The sequence below is a fragment of the Vigna unguiculata genome, chromosome 9 (genome assembly GCF_004118075.2).
Source record: "Vigna unguiculata cultivar IT97K-499-35 chromosome 9, ASM411807v1, whole genome shotgun sequence".
NCBI classification, from domain to species: domain Eukaryota; kingdom Viridiplantae; phylum Streptophyta; class Magnoliopsida; order Fabales; family Fabaceae; genus Vigna; species Vigna unguiculata.
In genome coordinates this window covers 43,768,707-43,792,572 of record NC_040287.1, presented here as the reverse complement: position 1 = coordinate 43,792,572, position 23,866 = coordinate 43,768,707, and the positions used below count along the sequence as shown (strand labels likewise).

Here is a 23,866-nt window from a genome sequence, read left to right as displayed (position 1 = left end):
AGTGGAGAAGAGAGACGTGTAGTAATTAAATTGATTGTGATATTATTATGTAACCTATTTTTTATTTATTTATACTTTAGGAGGGACGAGGGTGAGAGAGGTTGTTGGGAGGATTGGGATGCGAGATGGGAAAGAAGGGTTTCCTTTGGTGAATTAAATTGCTTACTTGCTTTACCATGCTTCTTGGCATAGGGAGACGATCCAGGTGAGGTGACGCTGCGAATTCACCATTGGGGAATTCAATCCATCGTTCGTGAATTGAATCAATTTACCCTGTCACTGTTGATGTCATCCACTGATCGAATAAATCTGGTGAACAGAACAGGTGATGTCTGAGTTGAATTGAGGTATATACACTGGTGCGTGTGTGTGGGAGTGATTGGTCAATGAACGACACCAGCATTCTCATCCAATTGGTTTCCTCGCCTCCCACATGGGCAACTGTAATTGCAGCCGCATTTCTCCTCATTACCCTCGCCCTCTCCATGTATCTTCTGTTCGAGCATCTTTCCGCTTACAAGAATCCCGAGGAGCAGAAGTTTTTGATTGGGGTTATACTAATGGTTCCTTGCTATTCTATTGAATCGGTAAGTCCACACTCACCTCCTACCCTTCTTTACTCACCGTCATATCACATATTACATGTTATGTCTCTTCTCACTTTCCGCTTCCCTCCAACACCTACCAGTTTGTATCATTGGTCAATCCATCAATCGGGGTCGATTGCGAGATTCTCAGGGACTGCTATGAATCCTTCGCCATGTATTGCTTTGGAAGATACCTTGTTGCCTGTCTTGGTGGCGAGGAAAGGACCATTCAGTTTATGGAAAGACAGTCTCGTCTCTCTGTTAAAACTCCTCTTCTGCAACATTCTTCTGACAAGGCCACTGTCAACCATCCCTTTCCTCTCAACTACTTCTTTAAACCCTGGAAACTCGGTCATCGCTTCTACCAAATTATTAAATTTGGCATTGTTCAATATGTATGCTTTGCTTCTCTTCTGTCTATCATCCTTTTCTTTTTCCTTTTTACTAATACTCTCTCCAAACCTTTCAGATGCTAATCAAAGCTTTCACTGCTATTCTCGCTGTAATCCTTGAAGCCTTTGGAGTCTACTGTGAAGGAGAATTTAAACCAGGATGTGGGTAAGATACTCTCGAATTGCCTTGTTCAACCATATCACATAAAAATGTTTCATTTCCTTTTCCCTCTTGCTTTTTTTTTTCTGTCTTAAAATAATTTTTTTTCCTTATTATTACCATTCTTTGTTATTCTTTTAAATGATTATTAATGTTCCGTGGAACATTCAACATCTTTCTTTATCTACGAAACCATACATTTATATTAGGTAGAGTTGTTGTGAAACTGTTCTGCCGTCACCTTTCTCTGTATCGGTCGTTGCTTCTACGTTTATGTTATATTTTATGGTCATCTTCTTTCAAGACATGCATTTTGTATTACTTTTGCCCTTAACTACTAATCTTTGCTAATATAACATAGAGAAGAATATTCTGCTTGACTATTCGGAACCCAAATTTCTAAGGAGCTATTTATTAAACTACTCCAATTTCACATGAACAAATAACCGAGAAGGGAGACATAATTTTTGAAATAAACATGAAAATCTTTGGAGGGAAACAAGAGTATCAGGCAAGAAAAAGAGGGGGTAAAAGGAAAGAAAGTATCCAATCATGGGATATAGATTATAGATTATTAGATTGCATTTCCATTTATACACGCAGTATGAATTTGTCCTTTGAACCTAAACAGCTCTAACATAACCTGTTATACCTGAGAATGGTAGCTTGAATTGTAGTTAGTAACTTGCCATTCAAAATTGTTTCTTCTGTCCAAATATTTTTAACTAGAGAAATGCTAAATCATCTTTAAAGATTATCTCAGTAATCCTACTTCATCCTAATTACATTTTGTTTTTGTCTTTCTTCACTCTTATGATTATGTATTCAAACTCCTCAGATAATCTTGTGATAAAATCTCTTAATTTTGTGTAAACTGACCTCATCTAGTGCGATAAGGGTTTTGTTGTTGTGATGATGTGTTTAGAGGATTTAGCATTTCTCTTTTGACTATATATTTTGTACTAGATTCTAAGAAGTCTTCAAGTAATTTATTACTGAGGCTCTTGTCACTTACTTTCATGCATAGGTGTTGAATTTATTATGTTTATTTCTAGATTTGGTTGTTAAAATTTCATATTTGGTATCTTCCTTTTAAAGTTTGTGTTCTCATGCAATTCTAGTGACAGGTTAAGGTTTTCAAGTTATATAACTGCATGAGCTTTCTGCTACATTTGTAGGTATCCTTATACGGCAGTGGTTCTGAATTTTAGTCAGTCGTGGGCTTTGTATTGCCTTGTTCAGTTTTATACTGTTACAAAGGATGAACTGGCTCATATAAAACCATTGGCTAAATTTTTGACATTTAAATCAATTGTGTTCCTCACTTGGTGGCAAGGTGTGGCAATTGCTCTCCTGTGCACCTTTGGTTTGTTCAAAAGTCCCATTGCTCAAGGCTTGCAGTTCAAGTCAAGTGTCCAAGATTTCATCATTTGTATTGAGGTAGACTTTGTCCTCTTATGTTTGCCTTGCTTCATTTTGTTTGGTAATTGCATTAGGAACTGGGTCAGCATTTTAATTGAATTTCTTTTGTATCTATTATATCTTACAGCTGACTGTTGTAAGGAAGCATTTTGTGCAACCATTAACCATGACTAACTCAGTTCTTGGTCCTCCATGGTCCAGAATGCCTGGTGAACATGGTCTGGGAAATGAATTCTCTCTTTTAATCATAGCCTTGGTGGGAAGTAAATTGTGCAATTTGAGCATGAAAAACTTATCTAGATGGTTTATTTTAGTTTGCTGCTAATCGATCTGTCTAAAAGCCTATAGATTCAAGACACAATTATCTGTGTTGGATGGGTGTGCTTAAATATAATATGATTGTTTTCATGGAACTAGGTATTTTTTGGTAAATCCAACTTTTAAACTAATTTAGTTTGGTTGATCAGTACATTGATGATTTAATTAATTTTGATAATAATAACCAGGCATGATGCCGTGGGATGACAATACACTGCAATGTGGTAGTTTTTAATTTATGTTTTCCTTGTTCTGTTACATTTTGCATGTAATTTGTCAACACTCAAGCTCTTAGGCTTCTAGACACTGTTTCTTGAACTTGTACTTGAACCTTTTTGGACTCTTAAGTACATGTTCAACACTTCTTATCTTCATGTTTTACATTTTTATGACTGCTTCAGATAAGGGGAAGAATAGAGTTTAACAGCACTTTGTATTCATCAAGCACAGATGGGAATTGCTTCCATAGTTCACCTGTATGTGTTTCCAGCCAAGCCTTATGAGCTAATGGGAGACCGCTTTCCTGGAAGCGTTTCAGTGCTGGGAGATTACTCTGCTGACTGTCCTCTGGACCCTGATGAAATTAGGGACAGTGAGAGACCGACAAAGCTGCGTCTTCCTACACCAGATGATGATACCAAAAGTGGGATGACAATTAGAGAGAGTGTTCGTGATGTTGTTATTGGTGGTGGTGGATATGTAAGTATCCTGAAGTTTGGTAATATTACAACTTGCTTCTTTTTCTCTGGGCATATGGTATTAGTTAACACCGGGTAAAATCCCCTTTCCTAGCAAGGGTGAGGAAATAATATTATTCCCTCGTTCTCTGAAAAATGAAATCCTTTAAAGTATTTATGAACTTATCATAAAGGGGCTAATTGGTAGTTAATAAAAAAAGGAACAAACTATCTTCTTTAAAATTATTCTAAGGAGAATATGGAATCTTAAAGTGAGCTGCATATATTGGAGTTTTTTTTTTCTTAATTCAATTCTCAACTCCATTCTTTGGTATTAATTTGTTTTGTAAACATGGCAACAAATATGATTTATTAGGAAACCTCAGGACCAGAAAAGATTGAAAAATTCTAAAGTTATTTTTATTAGTAGTAGACAAATATTGGCTTATTAATTTCAAGTGCCTTTTTCAATATTGTATCTGCTTCACCCTTTCTTTTTGACACTCAGATTGTTAAGGATGTGAAGTTCACTGTTCATCAAGCTGTGGAGCCCGTGGAAAAGGGAATTACTAAATTCAATGAAAAACTACACAGAATCTCTGAAAATATTAAGAAACATGACAAAGATGGAAGAAGAACCAAGGATGATAGTTGCATTGCCTCATCATTACCTGCAAGGAGAGTGATTCGGGGAATTGATGACCCCCTCTTGAATGGGAGTGTAAGCGATAGTGGCATATTGAGGGGGAAGAAACACCGAAAAAAATCTGAATATGCAAGTGGAGAGAGTGGAGGTGAGAGCAGTAGTGATCAAAGTTTTGGAGGCTACCAGATTAGAGGCCGTAGGTGGGTTACTAAAGAGTAACCAATGATTAGGGAGCAGCTTATGAGTGGGAGGAATAATTTGTTACATGCTCAGGATGGCTTTTAAAACATGTTTGGCGCATGAGAGTTCTGGTTGATATTTTCTTGTATATCTTTTCTCCTCAGTCGAAATCATGATGATATTCTTGTGCCATCATTATATGAGGGGTCTTTCTGTATTTGTATAGGGGTTACTTCTGGCAGCTTCTAATGCTTTGTACCAAACTAGAAATGTTCAGCAGCTGCCAGAATAAGCCATTGTTTCTCGGGACAATATTATTTGATACTGGCTGGGACTTTTGGTATTTATATTTGAATGATAATTTTAGTTCTATTCATTTCAGAGAAATGGATATATTTTACTGATGTAAGGAGAGTTGATGGATCAGGTTGGAGTTGTATGTGGTTTGAGCATAGGAGATGAACCAGAGAAAATGAGAAAAAAACAAAAAATGGATAGATACATATTTTGCTGTTTGATGGTGGCTAGGTTGCAAAGAACATGTGTGAAGAGAGGAAAGTTGATAATCTCAATATATATTCTATTTTCTTTTTTATTGTCCATTTTGAGATTGAAATACACATCAAAGTCTTGTAGAAATTGTTTCATTAATAATTATCAATCTTTTACTCTAGATACATTTGATTAAAAAGATAATGATTTTTGCCCCTTGTTAGGAACTTATGTGCCTGTTCATTAAAATCATGTCCTGGTAGACTTTAAAACATTCTAACCAAGCATATTTAATGTATATTATAAATAGTAAAATTTTAAGAAATAATAAAAGATGTGAACACGTATAATGCAGGATTTGCTAATAAGAATAAAATATCCTCTTTTACTATATCACATCACCACTGTCATAACTGTTGTGTTGTGGCATTGGCGATGTAGAGGGCGAACAAAACAAAACACGTGGAATAAAGTTCATCCTGGAAATGGAAAACTTGTTTTAGAATTTTTATTTCGAAAAACTTGTTTCATAATATATTTCAAGTGTTTCTATTCTGAAAATCCTATACTAAGTTTTATTCCTAATCTGAAAAGCATGTTCTACAAATTTCAGAACATTTTCAGAAGAACAAATAATCTAAGGATCACTTCTACAAATGTCAAATATCATTTTAAAAATTATGGGATGTCTTAAGAAGTTACACACACGGGTGCAGAGGTCCCTTTATCCATCCGAATAGTGATGTCGTCTTAACTAAATATTCACCACTAGACTGCGGAGAACGGGAATGTGCTGAATAAGATTGTGACAAGAATATCTTGCAAACATGTGACATAAAAAGAAGTTACATATTAATATAAATACTTCAAATTAGAATATCTGTTATGAAACAATATGTCACTTAAATAACAATATAAAGTACTAAACATTTAAAGTATTTTTTAAGTTTTCCATTAAGTGTAATAGAATTATACTGCGACAGTAATTGATAATGAAAATATTTCTATTAAAATTAATGAAGTTTTAGCTAATATACCAAAAATGAAAAATTATTTTAAAAAGTATCAAATAATTAAAAGATAATCTCGTGAATTTTATTATTACGTTAAATGATCAACATAACATAATGGAAATATAAAATATGCGAATTAGACAATCTTTTTAATACGATTGTGAAAAAAATAATTTCTTCGTAAATTTATGAACTTAATATTGTAATGAATGTAAAATGATAATTATCAACTTAATTAAGAATGAATTGACTAATAAAGATAATCTAACCAATACTGGTGAAAGATTTTTTGATTGTCGTAGGTGATAATGTAAAATCATTTTCAAAATCTATATATATTATTATTTTCACTAATAACAAAAATAATACATAAATTAATATAACTATAATTATATAATTATAAGAAAAACACATATCAAAAAGATTATTTTTTTCATTCATTCAAACTCTTTTGAGTCTCATTAATAATTGAATCTAAACTTAAAATATTGAAGGATATAATTAGCAAAAAATGAATTATGATACATGAGTGATTTATAAAAAACACATAAAAGTTAAGATTTCATTTTATATTTCGACAAAGAAAATTTCATAAAGAAAAATATAAGAATACTTACACTACTTATAGTGTAATAATTTAAAAAAAAAATAAAGTGTAATTATTCAAATTCTTATATTTCAAACAAAAAATGATTTTACATGAGAAAAAGTAAAAACTCATAAAAAATACTATAAAGCTAATATTTCATTGTAAAAAAATGATTATTTTTTTTTTTCAAAAATACACACAACAAGTGAGACGTGATACAAAAACGAGTTTGTATTCCACTTATTTTTGTTTTCATACATAGACTATAACATACGATTAGAATTAATAAGTTTTATGTTTTACCGTTAAAAAAAAATGGGTTAAATATGTTTTTGGTCCCTCAAGTTTCAGCGAAATTTGGAATTAGTCCCTCATCAAAACTTTTGACCAATTTAGTCCTCCATCTTTCAAAATGCATGAATGTAGTCCTTTTAACCAAATTTTGTTAAGTTTATCTGACGTTTCAAGCGCATTTCATGATAGTATTTAAGTTAACATTGAAGCAAAAATGTGTCAAACAATATAAATAATTTAAATACTATCATGAAATGCGCTTGAAATGTCAGATAAACTTAACAAAATTTGGTTAAAAGGACTAAATTCACGCATTTTGGAAGATGAAGGACTAAATTGGTCAAAAGTTTTGATGAGGGACTAAACCCAAATTTTACTCAAACTTGAGAGACCAAAAACATATTTAACCCAAAAAAAATTAAAGAATGAAATGAGATTCATTTTCTTCTCTATACATCTCATCTCATCCGATCCTATTCTTATTGTATTAATTTAATATTTTAACATTTATTAAAATTAAACAATGTATGTTATAATAAATTAGAAATTATTCTAATTTAGTTATTATTGTATTTGTGTATTCAATTTTAAAACATTAAAAAGTTATTAACGTAATATTATTTTATTTTAATATTAACACGTGAGTCAAATAAATAAAGTAATAAAAAAATTATTATCAAATCACTGGTTTAAAAAAAACACACAAATTTAGTTAAAAATAATTATTTTAAAAAAGATAAATTAAAAAATAATTATTGTATTTAAATTTAAAATTATGCATGAAAATATATTTAGAAAAAGTTGAAAGTTGTTATATTTATTTAGAAAGAAGAAAAAGAAAAGAAAAAGGGTGGATAATAGAAGAGAAAGGAAAGAGGACAGTGGAGAGGAGTAGTGATCCTGGAAGCATCCAACGTGGAGGAATTGTGATCAGACGCGGGGGGAGAGAGAGAATAAGGAAAGCTGTTTTCGTTTCTTCTCTTCTTCCACCGTTAACAGAAATGAAGATGGCGCTGCTCAAGGCACCCACGCCGCAACTGCAATGGCGCTGTAGTGTTGCGCCCACCACGCTGGCGTTTCCCAATTCTCATTCCATTTCTGCGGGTGAGTCACTGCCTTCCTTTACTTCCTTCCCGCAAATGATTGCAATTTTCCTTTAACATCAACGTCTATGGAAGTGACAGGAAGGGGAAAAGGAAGAGAGTGGAGTTGGAGGGTGAAATGCAGCAGCAGTGCCAGTGCCGGTCCGGAGATTGAGAAAGGGACTGCCAATTTTGGGCCCGGGAGCCCAGTGAGGCCCACCAGCATTCTGGTTGTGGGTGGCACCGGAACCCTTGGAAGGCAGGTTGTGCGACGGGCACTCGACGAAGGCTACGATGTCAGGTGTCTGGTCAGGCCCAGGCCCGCTCCTGCCGACTTCCTTCGCGATTGGGGAGCTACCGTTGTCAATGTAAATTAAATGTCTTGCCATTCATCACCACTTCTATTTCTATCTTCACTCTCTTCACTCTCTTCTTCCCGTTTCTCAGGCTGACCTCAGTAAACCGGAGACCATTCCTGCTACCTTGGTTGGCATTCACACCGTCATTGACTGCGCCACTGGCCGTCCCGAGGAGCCTATCAAAACCGTAACCACTCACCTTTTCATTTCCTTTCATTTCCTTTACACACATTTATACAATTCATACATACAAACATAGGTAGACTGGGAAGGAAAAGTGGCTCTCATACAATGTGCCAAGGCAATGGGCATCCAGAAATATGTATTCTACTCCATCCATAACTGTGACAAACATCCCGAGGTTCCCCTCATGGAAATCAAGTATTGCACTGAGAAGTTCCTCCGTGATTCTGGCCTCAATCACATCGTTATCCGCTTATGCGGTTTCATGCAGGTCACCGCCATTCCTTTAATTTCTTAATTTCTACCCACTTCCATTTCATTAATTTACAATCTTTCCTTGCAGGGTCTTATTGGTCAGTACGCAGTTCCTATCCTCGAAGAAAAATCTGTTTGGGGAACTGATGCTCCCACCAGAATTGCTTACATGGATACTCAGGTAATTTATGTACCACAATTCATCTCTTCCCTCCTCATTTTCCTTTCTAATCGCTCTGCCTCCACCTTTAGGATATAGCTCGCTTGACATTTATAGCCATACGAAATGAGAAATTAATTGGTAAACTTCTTACGTTCGCTGGTCCCCGTGCTTGGACAACCCAAGAGGTAATTATAACTTATCTTCTTCTGCTGCTATTTCTTTTTCTCTTCCTCAATGCTCCTCCTTACTCCTCCTATTACTGTCAGGTAATAACCTTGTGCGAGAGGCTTGCAGGCCAAGATGCTAATGTCACCACAGTTCCGGTCTCCATTTTAAGATTCACTCGTCAGTTGACTCGCGTTTTTGAGTGGACAAATGATGTTGCTGACAGACTCGCATTTTCAGAGGTACTTATTTCTTTACCCACTACACCTTCTTTAGTAAATTGATTAACTGTTGGAAGGAATTGCTCCGTTACCCACCTTTTCCCTTTTAGATCAAGCACAAATCCAGTATTCGTCCACTGTTGGATGGTTTGTTATGTTTCCGGGATTTTTTTTAAATTATTATGAAACCAAATAAACTTTTAATACCCACCAGTGAGCCAAACCCATTGGGCAATTCCCATGGGGGCTTTAATGATATGTGATGACTTCTTTGTTGGGGGTATCCGAATGTTCTTGTTGCCTTATTACTAGCATCTCAACTAGAAATTTTCACATTCTTCCACTCCACCTATACGATGTCTTTTAAGTGATTGCCTCTGGTATATAATAATGGGGGATGATTCACAAAACAGATAAATGGGTGATGCATGACTCACAAACTCGACTGAAATTCTTTTCAGTTCATAATTTGACTTTTATAGAAGATCCTCTTCAACATTTGCAACAAAATTGTATGACATGATTTTAACTTTTAAGAGAAGTTTTAAGTTGAACACTTGGATTGAATCGGGTGGAAAGGAAATCCAATGTGATCAATCTTTGGTAGTGCCTACATGCAAACTAAAATGAAGGGTTGTATTTTAGAAAATAAAATATGAAATTATATATAGTTTCCAAAATAAAAAATAATGATATGGATTCTTGCAGTTTTATAGTTTATTAAATTACAATTTAATTATTGATTTTTTTAATATACTGTTATGATTTCTTCCTAAACATATTCTTCATCTCAGGTAAGTCAAGTTCAAAAATTCGAACTCTTTCAATGGTTTAATTGTAAAATTATCGATTTTATCGATATAGAATGGACACATTTTTTCATAGAGTATTTTTGTGAGAGAAAAAATAAACAGAAAATATTAAATAAACTTTTTACAAGATAAATTTAACTTTATGTATAAATTCAAAATAAGAAGCTAAAGGAGTTGTATGAAGAATGTTTATAACTTAGTTTATAAGTTAATTTTAGTTTATAAAGAAATTGATTTTACCTTATTTCTTTATTTTAAAAGTGGTCGAGAAGAAAATGGTCTAAATATTATCTTTTTGTTAGAAAGAAAAAACAAAGTATAATTAGTCTAAACAAAATTAAGGTATATGTGTATTATTGTTCTTTTTCATTAGTCCATGTGATCACTCTCTTTTTAAGTTGAGTATTTAAGTTGAGTATGGGCGTTTAAGTACATGTTTAGTTTCAAGTTGGAGGCACCCTTGATTTTGACGAATATAGGACCTTCGAAATCATTTTGGTAGATTGTGTGGATGTTTTCTAAAACTAATTTCAAAATTAAAAATTAATATTTGGACAGAAACAACTATTTTTTAGCTTCTCCATCAATTTGAACATGTCAATCAAAATCAATTCAGCCATATCATACACACCCTAATTTTATCTTTTTGGTGTATTGACTTTTGAATTTTAATTTCTGGGTTCAATTTCAAGTGTGTATCTTTCATTCATATGATTTGTTATATTCTCAAAATTTATAATTTATTATTAATCTTTGTTCAACAGTTTTATTTATTCTGTAATCATTTATTTATTTGACTGGATAAACACGATTCAATCAGCCAGCTATGAACTCAACGTCCACTAACTTGTCTGTCAAAGAAATAAAATGTTATGTTATAGTATCACCACAATGTAGTAACATTATATTTTAGCTGTGAATAAATGGCATTTAGTGTATATAAAGCATTTGTATTTCCTGATAGTGGTAATAAGATATGCTTAAATGGGAAAATATGCAGGTCCTTAGCAGCGATACTGTGTTTTCTGTTCCAATGGCGGATACATACAATCTGCTTGGAGTTGATTCAAAAGACATAATTACACTGGAAAAGTATTTGCAAGACTACTTCAGTAACATATTAAAGAAATTGAAGGATCTCAAGGCTCAGTCAAAGCAAACGGATATTTACTTCTGAAAGATTATTTATAATATAAAACCAAGTAAGGGATGTAGATATCTAGAAGTCTCATTAATATATATATTAAATTTTGTTTTTCCGGTTGGTGTAGGTAAGAAAGCTGACTGAGGATGTACCATAAAATTCAGACATATTATATGTTTACATGAGTTAATTATCTTGATAAATATAAGAGAAAATGTTGTTTATTAATTGTCAGGTTTTCATATTTGCATTTAACAGTGAAAGTAAAAGGAAAATAGTATAAAAAATATAACACATTTTAGTAAACGTATTAATTTAAAAAAATGAAACATTAGATAGAAATAAATTTGCAGTGTAAGAACAATTTATTTACAAATAGACTTAGGTTGTTAAGGCAAAGTATAGAAGTAATAATTATAACATGAATAATAACATTTATACACATTCGTTTATTAATATGAAATAGTTTTGTTATTTGATATGTGAATTGGTCAAATGGAATATATAGAAAGAAATAAAATGTTACTACATGATATTTTATAGTGAAATTTGGTACATAAATGTTTTATAATCATTTGAAATAGCTGAAGATATTATTTACGATGTATTTGTGCAAATTTATTTTAAATTATTTGTAAGAAAATAAAAATAAGTGAATTTGAGAGGAAAGGAAGTCAGCATGAAATTGTTTAGATTAAGAAATTTTAGAAAAAGTTATAAAAATTAGTGAGTGATATGATAGATTTAATAAATTATAAAAATATTTTAATTTATAAAAATAAAAAAGTATTATTATTTATATTTATTATTATCATATTTATTTAACTATTATTTGATTTATTATAAATAGATTTATTTTTTAATAATTATGATAGATTTAATAAATTAGAGAAATTGTTTTGTTATGTATATACATATATTAAATTAAAGTGGTGAATAATATGTACTGTGAAATATAAATATTTATAAATATTAATGGCGGAGATTAATGGTGGTCGACGGAGCAAGGTAATATATATATATATATATATATATATATATATATATATATATATATATATATATATATATATATTTTATGTGTCTGTTATTTTCAAAAAAATTATATATTTTTATGAAGATTTTGATATTTTCAATATATTTGTTGCAAATCCACTGTAGTCGGTTAAATATATATTTGAGTGAGATTTCATATTTAATTTAAAAAATATAATAATAAAGAAGAGAAAAGAGTAAAAGTAAATCAATTTTTAATTCAATAAATATGGATAAAAAGAAAGTTGCCTACATAATTTAGTATTATCTTTATATTTTATTAATAATCACCAATTTTGTTTGGATAATAAGGATAGATTATTAGTTAAGATAAAGTATAATGTATTTTAATAGTCACCAATTTGATACATTGTATAGTGAAATATAAGAAAATGTTAATCAAGTACTGAATAGTGCATAATAGTGCTCTCAAATATTCATAACTCAAATTTTTGCTCAACGAGATTAGATAATAAATATATTTCTTTCGCGAGATGAAAATGGTCAAAATTTTTTAGAAAAGTATTTATGATTGTATCAATATTTGAACAAGAAATACTTAAAAACTAGTTTGATGTTCATAGTGGATTATAAAAATTGTAATATGCATGTGCATATGTTAATAAAGTGAAATTGAATCTTACAATTGTAGATAAATCCTTAAACCTTTTGTTTGTTATGTTAAGTTTATTAAGACCGATATTTGATACTTGTAAAAATGTCACTTATTTTCATATTTTTCTTTTGTGTTCACGACATAGAACTAAGCTTACACCGTAAAAAGTTGGTTTGAAAAGTTTCATTAGATACTCTTTAAGATGTTGACTCATGAAAGACTTAATTTGAATATCTTTGAGTGTAGTGACGGACTTTCAAAAAATATTTTAAGGGTGTCAAAATATTTTTTTATAAGTGTATCTAAATTTGAGGACCAAATATATAAAATTAAAAAAAAACTTTTATTTATATGATAATTTTTGTTTGTGTAAAAAAAACTATGCACTTGAGTGACATTAAATATATAAATAGTATATAATGATTATATAACATCCATCTATATGTTTTTTTAAATACTTCAAATAATTATAAAGATCTAAAATATTAAGATATATGACTAATATTCTCTATAAGAATTTTGATGCAAAACAAAGTAAGCCTAATTTTTAATTAAATAAAAATATTTTTATATTAATTGAAATGTTACATGTGAGTGTCAAATAGAATATTAGCATGACAAATGAAGAATATCTAGGGTCTAAATTCAGTACATTTATGTGTCTTTTAGAAGTTGCTAAGTTTCTATGTGATGAGTTCAATGAAATATGAATGTGATATGTATATGTATTAATACGAAAAAATTATTTTGATACTACTATTTTCAAATAACTATCATTTGACACCAATTTTTTCTAATAAAATATTAATTTATATGAATATCAAATGGAAGTATTTGTGTCAAACTATCACCTTCGATATTAATATGACAGAACATGGTTGCCTGTGGGATAGTAAGTGATGTTTTTAAGTTTTGACATGTTTGACATTAGATGGATTGACACTTGGATTTTTACAACAAAATAAACTTTGTCTAAAACTAATTGAGGTCAAGTTATGAAAGATAAGTATGAAGCTTTGCTTCACATAGAGTTTGATCGAACTTTCTCTCGATTACAAAGTTATAGTTTTCAAAATAGATAAGATCCTTTTCAAAATCTCAAAATTTGTCTTATTAAAAACAAACCTCATAAAATAAAATATTTTGATTTCATAGATACTGGTCAAGTACAATTCAGATTGTTATTAGTTTAGTTCTTTGAATGGACAACAAAACAAAAACAAACACAATGCATGATGTCAAAATCATTTCACGGCGAAGTTATCGTAGCATATATTATTAAATTTATTCTTAAAACAAGTTAGTCGTTCTTTACTACAATTATTTATATTTATAAAGTATAGTTATAATATATTCATATATTTAAAATTGTATTTATTATGAATCCAATTATATTATATAGTACACAGAGTAGTAGTTTAATAAAATAAAATAAAATAAATGCATGATTATCCTTTGGTCTTGGTCTTCCTGGTCATCCGTTTAGGAAGCCGCCGGGCTGGCCCCCACACGCGTTTCTTTATTTCTCTGTGGTAAACTTCTGATCAGGGACGGAAGCGGTGCTTTAATAAAAAATATAAAGTTTTGCTGAAAACTTCTTTATATATATATAATATTAGTTTTATACATATAAAATATTTAACATGATTTTTAATTTAAAATCTTAAAGTAATATGATTATGGAATTTTTATTTTATACAATGTTTAATTTAATTTTATGGTCATGAATCTTTAATTTTATTTTTGTCTCATACTTAAATTATTCCCCTGGAGAAGTGAATTATCAGCGTAAGCATCTTGTATTAAGTGGAAGGAGAAGAAAATTGAAATAGAAATTTGAAAAAGTGATTTATGAAAAGTAAAATTATGAATATGTCTAAGTTGAAGTGTTTGAATGAAATAATAGAAAATGTGAGTATGGTGGTTAAGTAAGGGTGGCGAGGGAGTGTATAAATAGATAGATAGAGAAGGAAGGGAAATGAAGAATACAGAGAGAAATGAAGAAGAATAGGATGATATGGAGCGTAGCAGTGGTGGTGTGGACGGTGTTAGTGGGAGGAAGCTGGGGAGAGCAGTGTGGAAGCCAAGCGGGGGGTGCGCTGTGTCCAGGGGGTCTCTGTTGCAGTCAGTTCGGGTGGTGCGGCTCCACCGACGACTACTGCGGCAAGGGTTGCCAGAGCCAGTGCGGGGGACAGCCGGCTCCGTCTGATCTCAGCGCTCTGATACCCAGGGCCACCTTCGACCAGATGCTCAAACATCGCAACGACGGAGCCTGCCCAGCCAGAGGCTTCTACACCTACGATGCCTTCATCGCCGCCGCCAGGGCTTTCCCCAGCTTCGGCAACACCGGAGACACAGCCACTCGAAAGAGAGAGATCGCGGCCTTCTTGGGGCAAACGTCTCACGAAACAACCGGGGGATGGCCCTCTGCACCGGACGGACCATACGCATGGGGTTACTGCTTCGTGAGAGAGCAGAACCCAAGCGCCTACTGCTCCCCAACCCCCCAGTTCCCCTGCGCTTCTGGCCAGCAATACTATGGCAGGGGTCCGATCCAGATATCCTGGAACTACAACTACGGTCAGTGCGGAAATGCAATTGGAGTGGATTTGATCAACAACCCTGATCTCGTCGCCACCGACCCCGTCGTCTCCTTCAAGTCCGCCATCTGGTTCTGGATGACCCCGCAGTCCCCCAAGCCTTCCTCCCACGACGTCATCACCTCTCAGTGGACTCCCTCCGCCGCCGATGTCGCCGCCGGGAGGCTTCCAGGCTACGGCACTGTGACGAACATCATCAACGGAGGCCTGGAGTGCGGCAGAGGACAGGATAGCAGGGTGGAGGACCGCATCGGGTTCTTCAAGCGATACTGTGATCTGTTTGGAGTTGGTTATGGCAACAACCTTGACTGCTACTCTCAGGCCCCATTTGGAAATTCCCTGCTTAATCTCCATCCCATCGTCTGATCTACATCTCACCCTGTCACCATTCAGGTGACATCAAAATAAATAACTTCCATCACTTTTCAATAAAATTCCACTTTGGGCAAATCTAGGTTCTTCTTTCCTAGATCACCTTACTCAATATATTCAATTTTAGTACGTATGAAATTTAAACTCATCGCAACATCGACAAACCTAAAACTTTTTAAAAGACTGGATTTTTAGCAGAGGCTTTGATTTTGTAGAGTTGGTTGTGTTGACTCTGCGCATGGTCCGGAAGAATATGATGCATGCATAATGTATCCAAATCAGCTGCATGGTGCAATCACCTTTTCTATTTCAAATTATTGAATCATTAGTAATAATGTAATATTACACACTGAAGAACTATCACGAACTAAACAACTAGTTAAAAAAATCAAGCACAGCGTGGATTAAAAATCGTAATGAGCACGGCAACGCGAGGGGAAGATTCAACCTACATTGGTATATGTCTCTGTCAACTGCAACAACAAACACTTTAACTTGCAAGTCCCTTAAGTTTCAGACCGGCCCCTTCCCACTCAAAATATTTAATTACTTTTCCAATCTATGTACTATTTTTTACTTAATCTTCAAATATATTTTAGCCACTTTACTTACAATTTTAAATGATAAAGATCAACGTCTACCGAAAGTAAGCAAATAATTTATGAATATCTCTTCATTTACTAATTTTAAATCTTAAAATTTTATTATGCTAAAATTGCATCAAATTGTTAGTTTGACTTTGACATTAAAGTTTAATACAGTAAAACTCGGACATGGATCACTATTTTTTTTTTAAGTTGTAAGGAAAACATTTAGGAGTATCGGATAATAGAGATTTAAAAATAGATGATGAATGAAAATTATATTTTAAAATTTTATTATCTATTTAAACTTCTAAACCTCGTAATTTTACTTTATCTTCTTTATGTGACATCTAAGTTTTTATTTATCATTTTCACCAAGTAGATATTAGTGTGCTAATGGTAAATAAATTTCTACCAATTAGAATTTATATTTCAATAGGTTTTGCCTTTTCTTTATATTTTCTTTTACTTTCTAATATCTTTTGCATGCACGTAGTGTTTTGGGGTTTTGTGTATATAATATCTATCATGGAAAAATGGATTCTTATCTATCAATAATGATATATTTGGTTTTTGGCTCAAGTTTCTTAAGAATAAGTTAATGCTTTCTCAACTCTTCTACTTGGTTGGGGAGTTTTTTTTTTTTTTTTTCTTGTGTATTTATAAAACAAATGATAACAGTGAGAAAGAAACTTTTAAGGGTTTAGCAATATAGATAACTATTACCAAATTGATATGATGGCGATTTATATTGATTGAGAAATAAGTATAATTGTGATGATGTTGAATTATATAGACCGAAACACATTCTAGGATTTATTTATGGTCAATGTAACTTTTGAACTTATAGTTGAGTTTGTTGTTATACAGTATTGTTTGAATTGAGTAATTAATTTCCTTGTGAGACAAATTAAGATTTTTGTTCGTAAAATTAAATGAGTGGTGATTCTTTTAAATTGATATTGAACTTTGTGAATGATTTTATGTTATCTCATTTTATATTTTTATTTATTTTTTAATTATATTTGAAAATAAAAAAGAAATTAATTATCAAAATATTAAAAGCTACTGCTCACGCATTTAAATAGCACAACACATTATAAACCATTCACATATCTATGTAATTATCCACTATCTTTTAAGTAAAGTTTCACCCACAACAGTTGTTAGATGTATAATCACTCATGTACTTTCTTCAAACAGTTTAACCTTTTAAAAAGTTGATTTCATCGCAGGGCATAATTGGTTCATGACACAAGTTGGTCTTTCCTATCACCACCACAACGCTTCAGTTCTATGTGATCCCAACATCCTCCAGAGCAATCAAGATAGAAGTGAGTGAATCAGCTGATCGTCCTTCACTATCAAAACTATCTTTCATGTATATAGTGTTTGCATTTACATCCTGCATCCAATCTGAGATGCGCATGCCAAAATTTACTAGTTGGATTGTGTGAATGCATGCCATACCAGTTTGTTTCAGGAGAATAAAGTCACACTAATAACCAACACTTTACTAGCTCTATACTATTTTGAAACTTCCATTACATGCCACTGGAATTGCCAGAATACTTTTACTTAAGCTTCCGACCCTTTAATCTTGTGATTTGTGCTGTATTCCCAGACAATGAAAATCGATATATTCCATGGCTTTAGCATAACAAGATTTGGTAAGGGTATAAGAATTCAACTCCCTTTTTCATTTAGAGTAGCCATGAGTTCTGACCGAGCCTTATCTAGGGCACTTGACAAATTTTCAGGCTTCCTCCCACCTGCCTGAGCAAAATTGGGCCTTCCACCTCCCCCACCGCCACATAATTTTGCAATTTGTCCAATAAACTTACCTGCCTGAAGCCCCTGATCAACCACACTTGGAGAAAAAGCAGCAACTAGGCTAACCTTCCCCTCACCTGGACATGAGCCCAGTACCACGGCTGCTGGATCTGTTAGCGTTTCCAGTAAATATTCTGCGGCACTTTTAAGTGATTCAGCATCAACATCATCGAAGGACTCAACTAGCACGCTGCAGATTTTCAACAACAAATAAATAAAAACGATACATCTACTTAATGTTTAACAAATTTCTGAAGATAATTTTTTTAACAAACGGAATATCTGGTTAAGAAAACAAGGAAATATACATACAAGGAACATCCTTTCAACTCCATTCAAATAATTTCTGTAGCAATCACAAAATTATATATTCAAGATGTGATGCAATACCTGTGCTTCTTAGTTGTCAAATTTGTTTGTTTTTGACAATAAAAACTTCAACTGAGAAAAGGTTGAAAGACTTCTATATCAAAGAAACATCTTCAGGTTGCTAAAACTGAAGAAATCACTCTTCCCCATATTAGGGACTGAGAAACATTACCTGTACTGTTTTGAATTCCCCACCAACAATGCTTTGCTCGCAATACCTGAAGCTTTGTAGATTGCTGCCTTTGCACGCACAGCAGAATTCTCATTTCTCACTGCCCGTAACTCCTCCAAAAGGTTTTCTATCCTTGTTGTCACTTCTTCTGGTTTAACCTTCAAAAAGTGATAATATTATATAAATTATAACACGTAATAACACGCAAAAATCAATATTGCAGAGCATAACATATGCTCAAACAGAATTAGAAGTGCTTGAAAGAAATGGTACAATATGCTGAAAATGGCCAAGCCAACAACACCCCTGGAATTTTAATTTTATAAAAAACACTAATTAAAGATTATACACATAAAGGACATACATTATGTATTTAACAAGGTTTATTCCCTGATATGTTTGATCCATTGCGGAAGAAACTAGACAGGAAATCCTGATAAGGCATACACAAAATGAAAATCCCAAAGCTAAGTGATAAGCACCCAAAACACCTTCCTTCTTAAAAGGGACTTATTAAAGGGGAAAGAATCAAGCTACTTAAGTACTTCGTCGAGTATACTCTACTGCTTAATGTGGGATTTAAGCACGTCATACTGTCCCTGAAAGCCAAGGTCTTGTTGCAATTGATACTCTAAAACTCTTAACTGAGTCCATGTATTCAACCCCTTCATGGGTAACTCTTTTCACGACACCAACAACCAACTCTAATACTAATTTATTCATACCCAAGTATTTGAGGAATCCTCCCTCAGAAGCTAATTGCTAAGGGGGTGAACCAAACACTTAAGCACTTCACCAAACACCCTATACTACTCGATATGAAACTTAGGTATTCCATAATATCTAAGTCCTTAAATATTTGAATGGTACGATGGGAACCATTCCAGACTATGCTCAAACCATCTTGTACGGAATAAAATGGTCTGTCTCTCTCATCCCTTCCGCTCCTTCAACAAATGAACAAAAGAGTAAGAGGGAAAACAAAAGGATGACTATGCGCACAAACTTATGTAATTAATAATTGATCACAATTGAATAACATAGATATTGACCCAACAAGGTGATTTTATAATTTTGGTCAATATAGATTAAAATGAAAATTAACTGCTTCTCCTGAGGATAAACTATAACTTCTCAAAATTTTGGCAAGACTTCGAAGACTCTAAAGCCAAGATCACGGAACATACTTTTAGAGTGGAACATAGCTGCTTTAGATAAAAGTCACGGGCATTGATATATTCAATGAAGGCTTCACCAGCTACAGCTTCAATTCGCCTGATTCCAGATGCAATACCCTGTTCTGATATTATTTTAAAGCCACGAATTTCAGAAGTATTATTGACATGAGTTCCACCACATAGTTCCATTGATACACCAGGAACCTCTACCACACGTACCTGTGGAGCACCAAATTTGAAAGCAAACTAAGCTGCATAAGCATCAGCTTGATAAATACTAACACAAATACATATTCTTAATCATTTCCCTGGTTGATGAAAGGCATAAATATACATGCCTAGATCTGGAACATATAACTGTAATCTGTCATAGAAGTGATGAGCCATTTGAATTTAAAATTTACTTTTAGTTTCATTAACAGGATATTCTCTTAATAGGATTTACCGAACCTAGTATCTTAAGGTGCTGTCCATGATTTACTGCTGTGGTCCATGTGCAAGCGCTTGACACAGATACATGGACTACTAGCATATCAGAAATGACAATTGTAATTGGATGTCTTTCAAATTTGCACACTTCTTTTTGGCAAGAGTAGCAATCCAACAATAGTAAAAAGGGAATTTCAGTCAGAAGAAGGATTGTTTTGAGCATTAACCGTATAGTAAACCTTCCTTGAAGGTCACCTACTCTACAAACTTAGAACTACTAAAACAGAAGTAATACAATTAAACTTTAAAGGTCACTACTAAAAGTGTTTGAAGAAAATCCTACCTCTTCTCCATATTTTTCTCCAAACATTGCAATAGCCCCAGCACTTTTTGCATCAGCGAGGGGCATCACTTTGGTTTGAAGTAGTGTTGCATCCTCAATCCATCCATTGATCAGCAGTTCAATTTCAGCAAGCTCACTATCACGAAGTGGTCGGTGGAAGTTGAAATCAAACCTAAGACGATCAAATGCCACCAATGAACCAGCTTGTGAGGTCTCCTGACCTATAACCTTTTTAAGTGCAGCTTGCAGTAAATGAGTTGCAGTATGATGAACCTACAAAACCCAACTGTACTTACTATAATCTTGAACAACTTGTAAGTTTGAAAACTGGAAATATACATGACTATAAACGAGCAAATCAATAGTTCTTGTACCTTAGCTCGCTGCCTCAGCTTCAGATCAACTGCTGCTTCCACTTCTTTGCCAACCTCTACAACACCCTTTTGGACTGTACCCTTGTGTACAAATATGTTGCCTAAAGATTTCTGAACATCTATTATCTCCACAACAGCTTTTGGTTGATTATCACCCTCTGAAATATATAGAAAACCATGATCGCCAATTTGACCCCCTGATTCAGCATAAAATGGAGTCTTGTTCAGTAAAACTTCCACATTACTCCCTTCACTGACCTGTACAGCTGGATTTCCATTCACCATTAGGTTTTCTATCATTGCTTTACAATGAAGTCTGTCATATCCAATAAATTCGGTGTCACGTACATTCTCTGCAATATTTTCACCATTTTCAATGGCAAGTCTGACAGTATTATGAGCAGCTTGAGATTGACGCCTTTGCTTCTCCATCTCAATATCAAAACCATCCATATCAATACTCACACCACGTTCTTCAGCCACTTCTTTTGTTATTTCCATTGGAAATCCAAAAGTATCATACAACAGAAACACATCTTCGCCAGCCAAGCAAGGAACAGTTCCATTTCTTTCTGCACTTGATAAAGCATCAGCAAGTTTCTCCTCAAGCAACTTTTCTCCTCTCTCCAGTGTCTGCACAAACCGAAGCTCTTCTCTCTTCAGCTCCTCAAAGATACGAGGTGCTTTGTTCTTCACATCAGCATCAATATGTGTACTTAATTCCACTACCTTCTCAGCAATAATCGGTGAAAACGCTCCTTCAAGGTCTCCCCTACCATCACCCTTTATACCAAGCAATCTGCCTGTACGAACAACCCTTCTAATAAGCCGCCGGACTACATAACCTCTCCCAACATTTGATGGGACAACTCCATCAGAGATGAGAAATACAATTGCACGCATGTGATCTCCTATAATCTAAGATAAATCAGAGACAAAAAAAAGCAAAACAAAAAATGAAATGACACATTAAAAACAATAAGAAAGACAGATATGGGTTAAAATGAAGTAAGATTGTACTGCAGCTTGTGTAAAGATAGTCATTATTTACTTTCAGATTCCTCTTTGTCTGATCATCAGCAAAACCATATGAAACATTTGCTAACTTAGAGGCCTCTTCTATGATGGGGAAAATCAAGTCAGTTTCATAATTGTTTGGAACCTGCAGAAAGCATTGGCTATATGTAAGATGGACTTTAGGAGCATGTGAAATGATAGTTCTAGTGCTCCAGAAGTTCTTCCTAAAATGTAAACGTAACAACTACAACAACAAAAAATCAACATAGTGAACATATACCTGTTGAAGAATACGAGCCATACGCTCCAGTCCCAGGCCAGTGTCTATGTTCTTCTGTTTTAGAGGTTCAAGAGAACCATCATCCTTTTTGTTGTATTGCATGAAGACTAAGTTGTAGAACTCTATAAACCTTGTATCGTCATTGAGATCCTGCTTTCATCCCCCAGGTCCCAACCACCCAACAAATATAAAATATTGTCTCTGAAATGATATTGAATCCTTCAATCTAAAAATGGAATACTTACAGCATCTACATATCCCCTCTCAGGATGAAAATCATAATAAATTTCTGAGCAAGGACCACAGGGACCTGTCACTCCACTAGTCCAGAAGTTGTCTTCTTCTCCCAACCTTTTTATACGTTCAAATGGGACACCAACCTGCACGGAAATCAAGTAAGCAATAGGAACAATAATCCAATACTCTTTGTAAAATGTTCACTAGTCAAAACAGAAGTTAGTTATGTAAGCAAATAATACGACGGTCGAGGAAAACCATTTGTAGCTAACCTCATCAGACCATAGCTGAAAAGCCTCATCATCATCCTCATAAACACTAACCCACAATCGGTCCGGTGGCAAACCAAACCTAAAAAGGTAAACGAAAGAGAAGACAAATCATAATATATTTTGTCCTAAGAAAGAGGTGGGGTGGAGGGGAAAAATGTACTGACTCTGAGGTGGAAAGCTCCCACGCCCATAGAATAGCTTGTTTTTTGAAGTAATCACCAAAGCTGAAGTTTCCAAGCATTTCAAAGAAGGTATGATGTCTGGCAGTTACGCCAACATTGTTGATATCATTAGTACGGATGCATCTCTGTGCAGTAGCAGCACAAGGTACTTGTCTTGGAACCTGTAATTAGAAAGTTAGAGAGAAGAGTTAGTGTTAGTGATTGATGGTGAAGCATGGGGTGGCATGGGCATACCTTGCCGAGGAAGATGGGCTTGAATTGGAGCATCCCGGCGATGGTGAGTAAAACAGTGGGATCATCGGGGACGAGAGAAGCGCTGGGAAGAAGCTTGTGACCGCGGGAAGCATAAAACTGAAGAAATCTCTGACGTATGGAATCCCCACTCACGCAATTGGGATTCGCTGTGACTTGTTGCTGCTGTTGTTGGTGTTGGGGAAGAGGAACGCCCTGTGCCTTGGAAAACAATGAAGCGCGAAAACGAAACCGGCGTCGACGGTGCGGTCTGAGAGACACAAATCCTGAGCACAGTGGCAATTACGATTACGATAATAAACTCAGTCACAAGCAACGGAGTAGAGTAGAGAAAGCTTAAAATTGAAGGAAGTAACGAACCATTGGTATTATTATGATTAGTATTACTATTGTGTGGACTGGGAATGGCGGCAACCTTTGGAAGCCGCAAGAAGAGTTGTGAGTGTGCAAATGGAAGAAGCGCCAACCCTTCCATGGGAACGCCGATGCCAAAGCCAACGCTCAACGGATAGATAACTCTTCTTCTATTCACTACGCTCCCCACCACCACACCACATAATATTATGT

The 23,866-nt window shown here is 34.0% G+C and overlaps 4 protein-coding genes across 6 annotated transcripts; 3 read left to right on the top strand and 1 right to left on the bottom strand.

Moving 5' to 3' along the window:
* Positions 1 to 31: 31 nt before the first annotated feature.
* On the top strand, positions 32 to 4,786 carry LOC114196129 (protein LAZ1). Of its 3 annotated transcripts, none has more exons than XM_028086663.1 (7): positions 32 to 205; positions 321 to 587; positions 689 to 982; positions 1,057 to 1,145; positions 2,318 to 2,579; positions 3,330 to 3,578; positions 4,065 to 4,786. In XM_028086663.1, the coding sequence occupies exons 2-7, from the start codon at positions 387 to 389 to the stop codon at positions 4,419 to 4,421; spliced, it is 1,452 nt and encodes a 483-aa protein (XP_027942464.1). In that variant the 5' UTR covers positions 32 to 205; positions 321 to 386; the 3' UTR covers positions 4,422 to 4,786. The 3 variants fall into 3 exon arrangements, with proteins under 3 accessions (XP_027942464.1, XP_027942465.1, XP_027942462.1); XM_028086664.1 differs by having other exon boundaries at positions 65 to 205; positions 326 to 587; XM_028086661.1 differs by having other exon boundaries at positions 96 to 587.
* A 2,840-nt stretch (positions 4,787 to 7,626) lies between these two features.
* Positions 7,627 to 11,382, top strand: LOC114162214 (uncharacterized protein ycf39). The gene is made up of 8 exons (XM_028046030.1): positions 7,627 to 7,874; positions 7,955 to 8,220; positions 8,300 to 8,398; positions 8,471 to 8,665; positions 8,738 to 8,830; positions 8,902 to 8,997; positions 9,079 to 9,219; positions 11,011 to 11,382. The coding sequence occupies exons 1-8, from the start codon at positions 7,772 to 7,774 to the stop codon at positions 11,185 to 11,187; spliced, it is 1,170 nt and encodes a 389-aa protein (XP_027901831.1). The 5' UTR covers positions 7,627 to 7,771; the 3' UTR covers positions 11,188 to 11,382.
* A 3,382-nt stretch (positions 11,383 to 14,764) lies between these two features.
* Positions 14,765 to 15,915, top strand: LOC114164425 (endochitinase). Its single transcript, XM_028049094.1, has one exon. It carries the CDS (start codon positions 14,803 to 14,805, stop codon positions 15,769 to 15,771), a length of 969 nt encoding a protein of 322 aa, XP_027904895.1. The 5' UTR covers positions 14,765 to 14,802; the 3' UTR covers positions 15,772 to 15,915.
* A 1,612-nt stretch (positions 15,916 to 17,527) lies between these two features.
* Positions 17,528 to 23,866, bottom strand: LOC114163364 (alanine--tRNA ligase, chloroplastic/mitochondrial). Its single transcript, XM_028047635.1, has 12 exons — positions 23,660 to 23,866; positions 23,282 to 23,565; positions 23,030 to 23,208; positions 22,866 to 22,944; positions 22,602 to 22,736; positions 22,357 to 22,506; positions 22,111 to 22,221; positions 21,060 to 21,977; positions 20,686 to 20,958; positions 19,923 to 20,132; positions 18,736 to 18,893; positions 17,528 to 18,384 (listed from the first exon to the last, which is right to left on the bottom strand). The coding sequence occupies exons 1-12, from the start codon at positions 23,772 to 23,774 to the stop codon at positions 18,048 to 18,050; spliced, it is 2,949 nt and encodes a 982-aa protein (XP_027903436.1). The 5' UTR covers positions 23,775 to 23,866; the 3' UTR covers positions 17,528 to 18,047.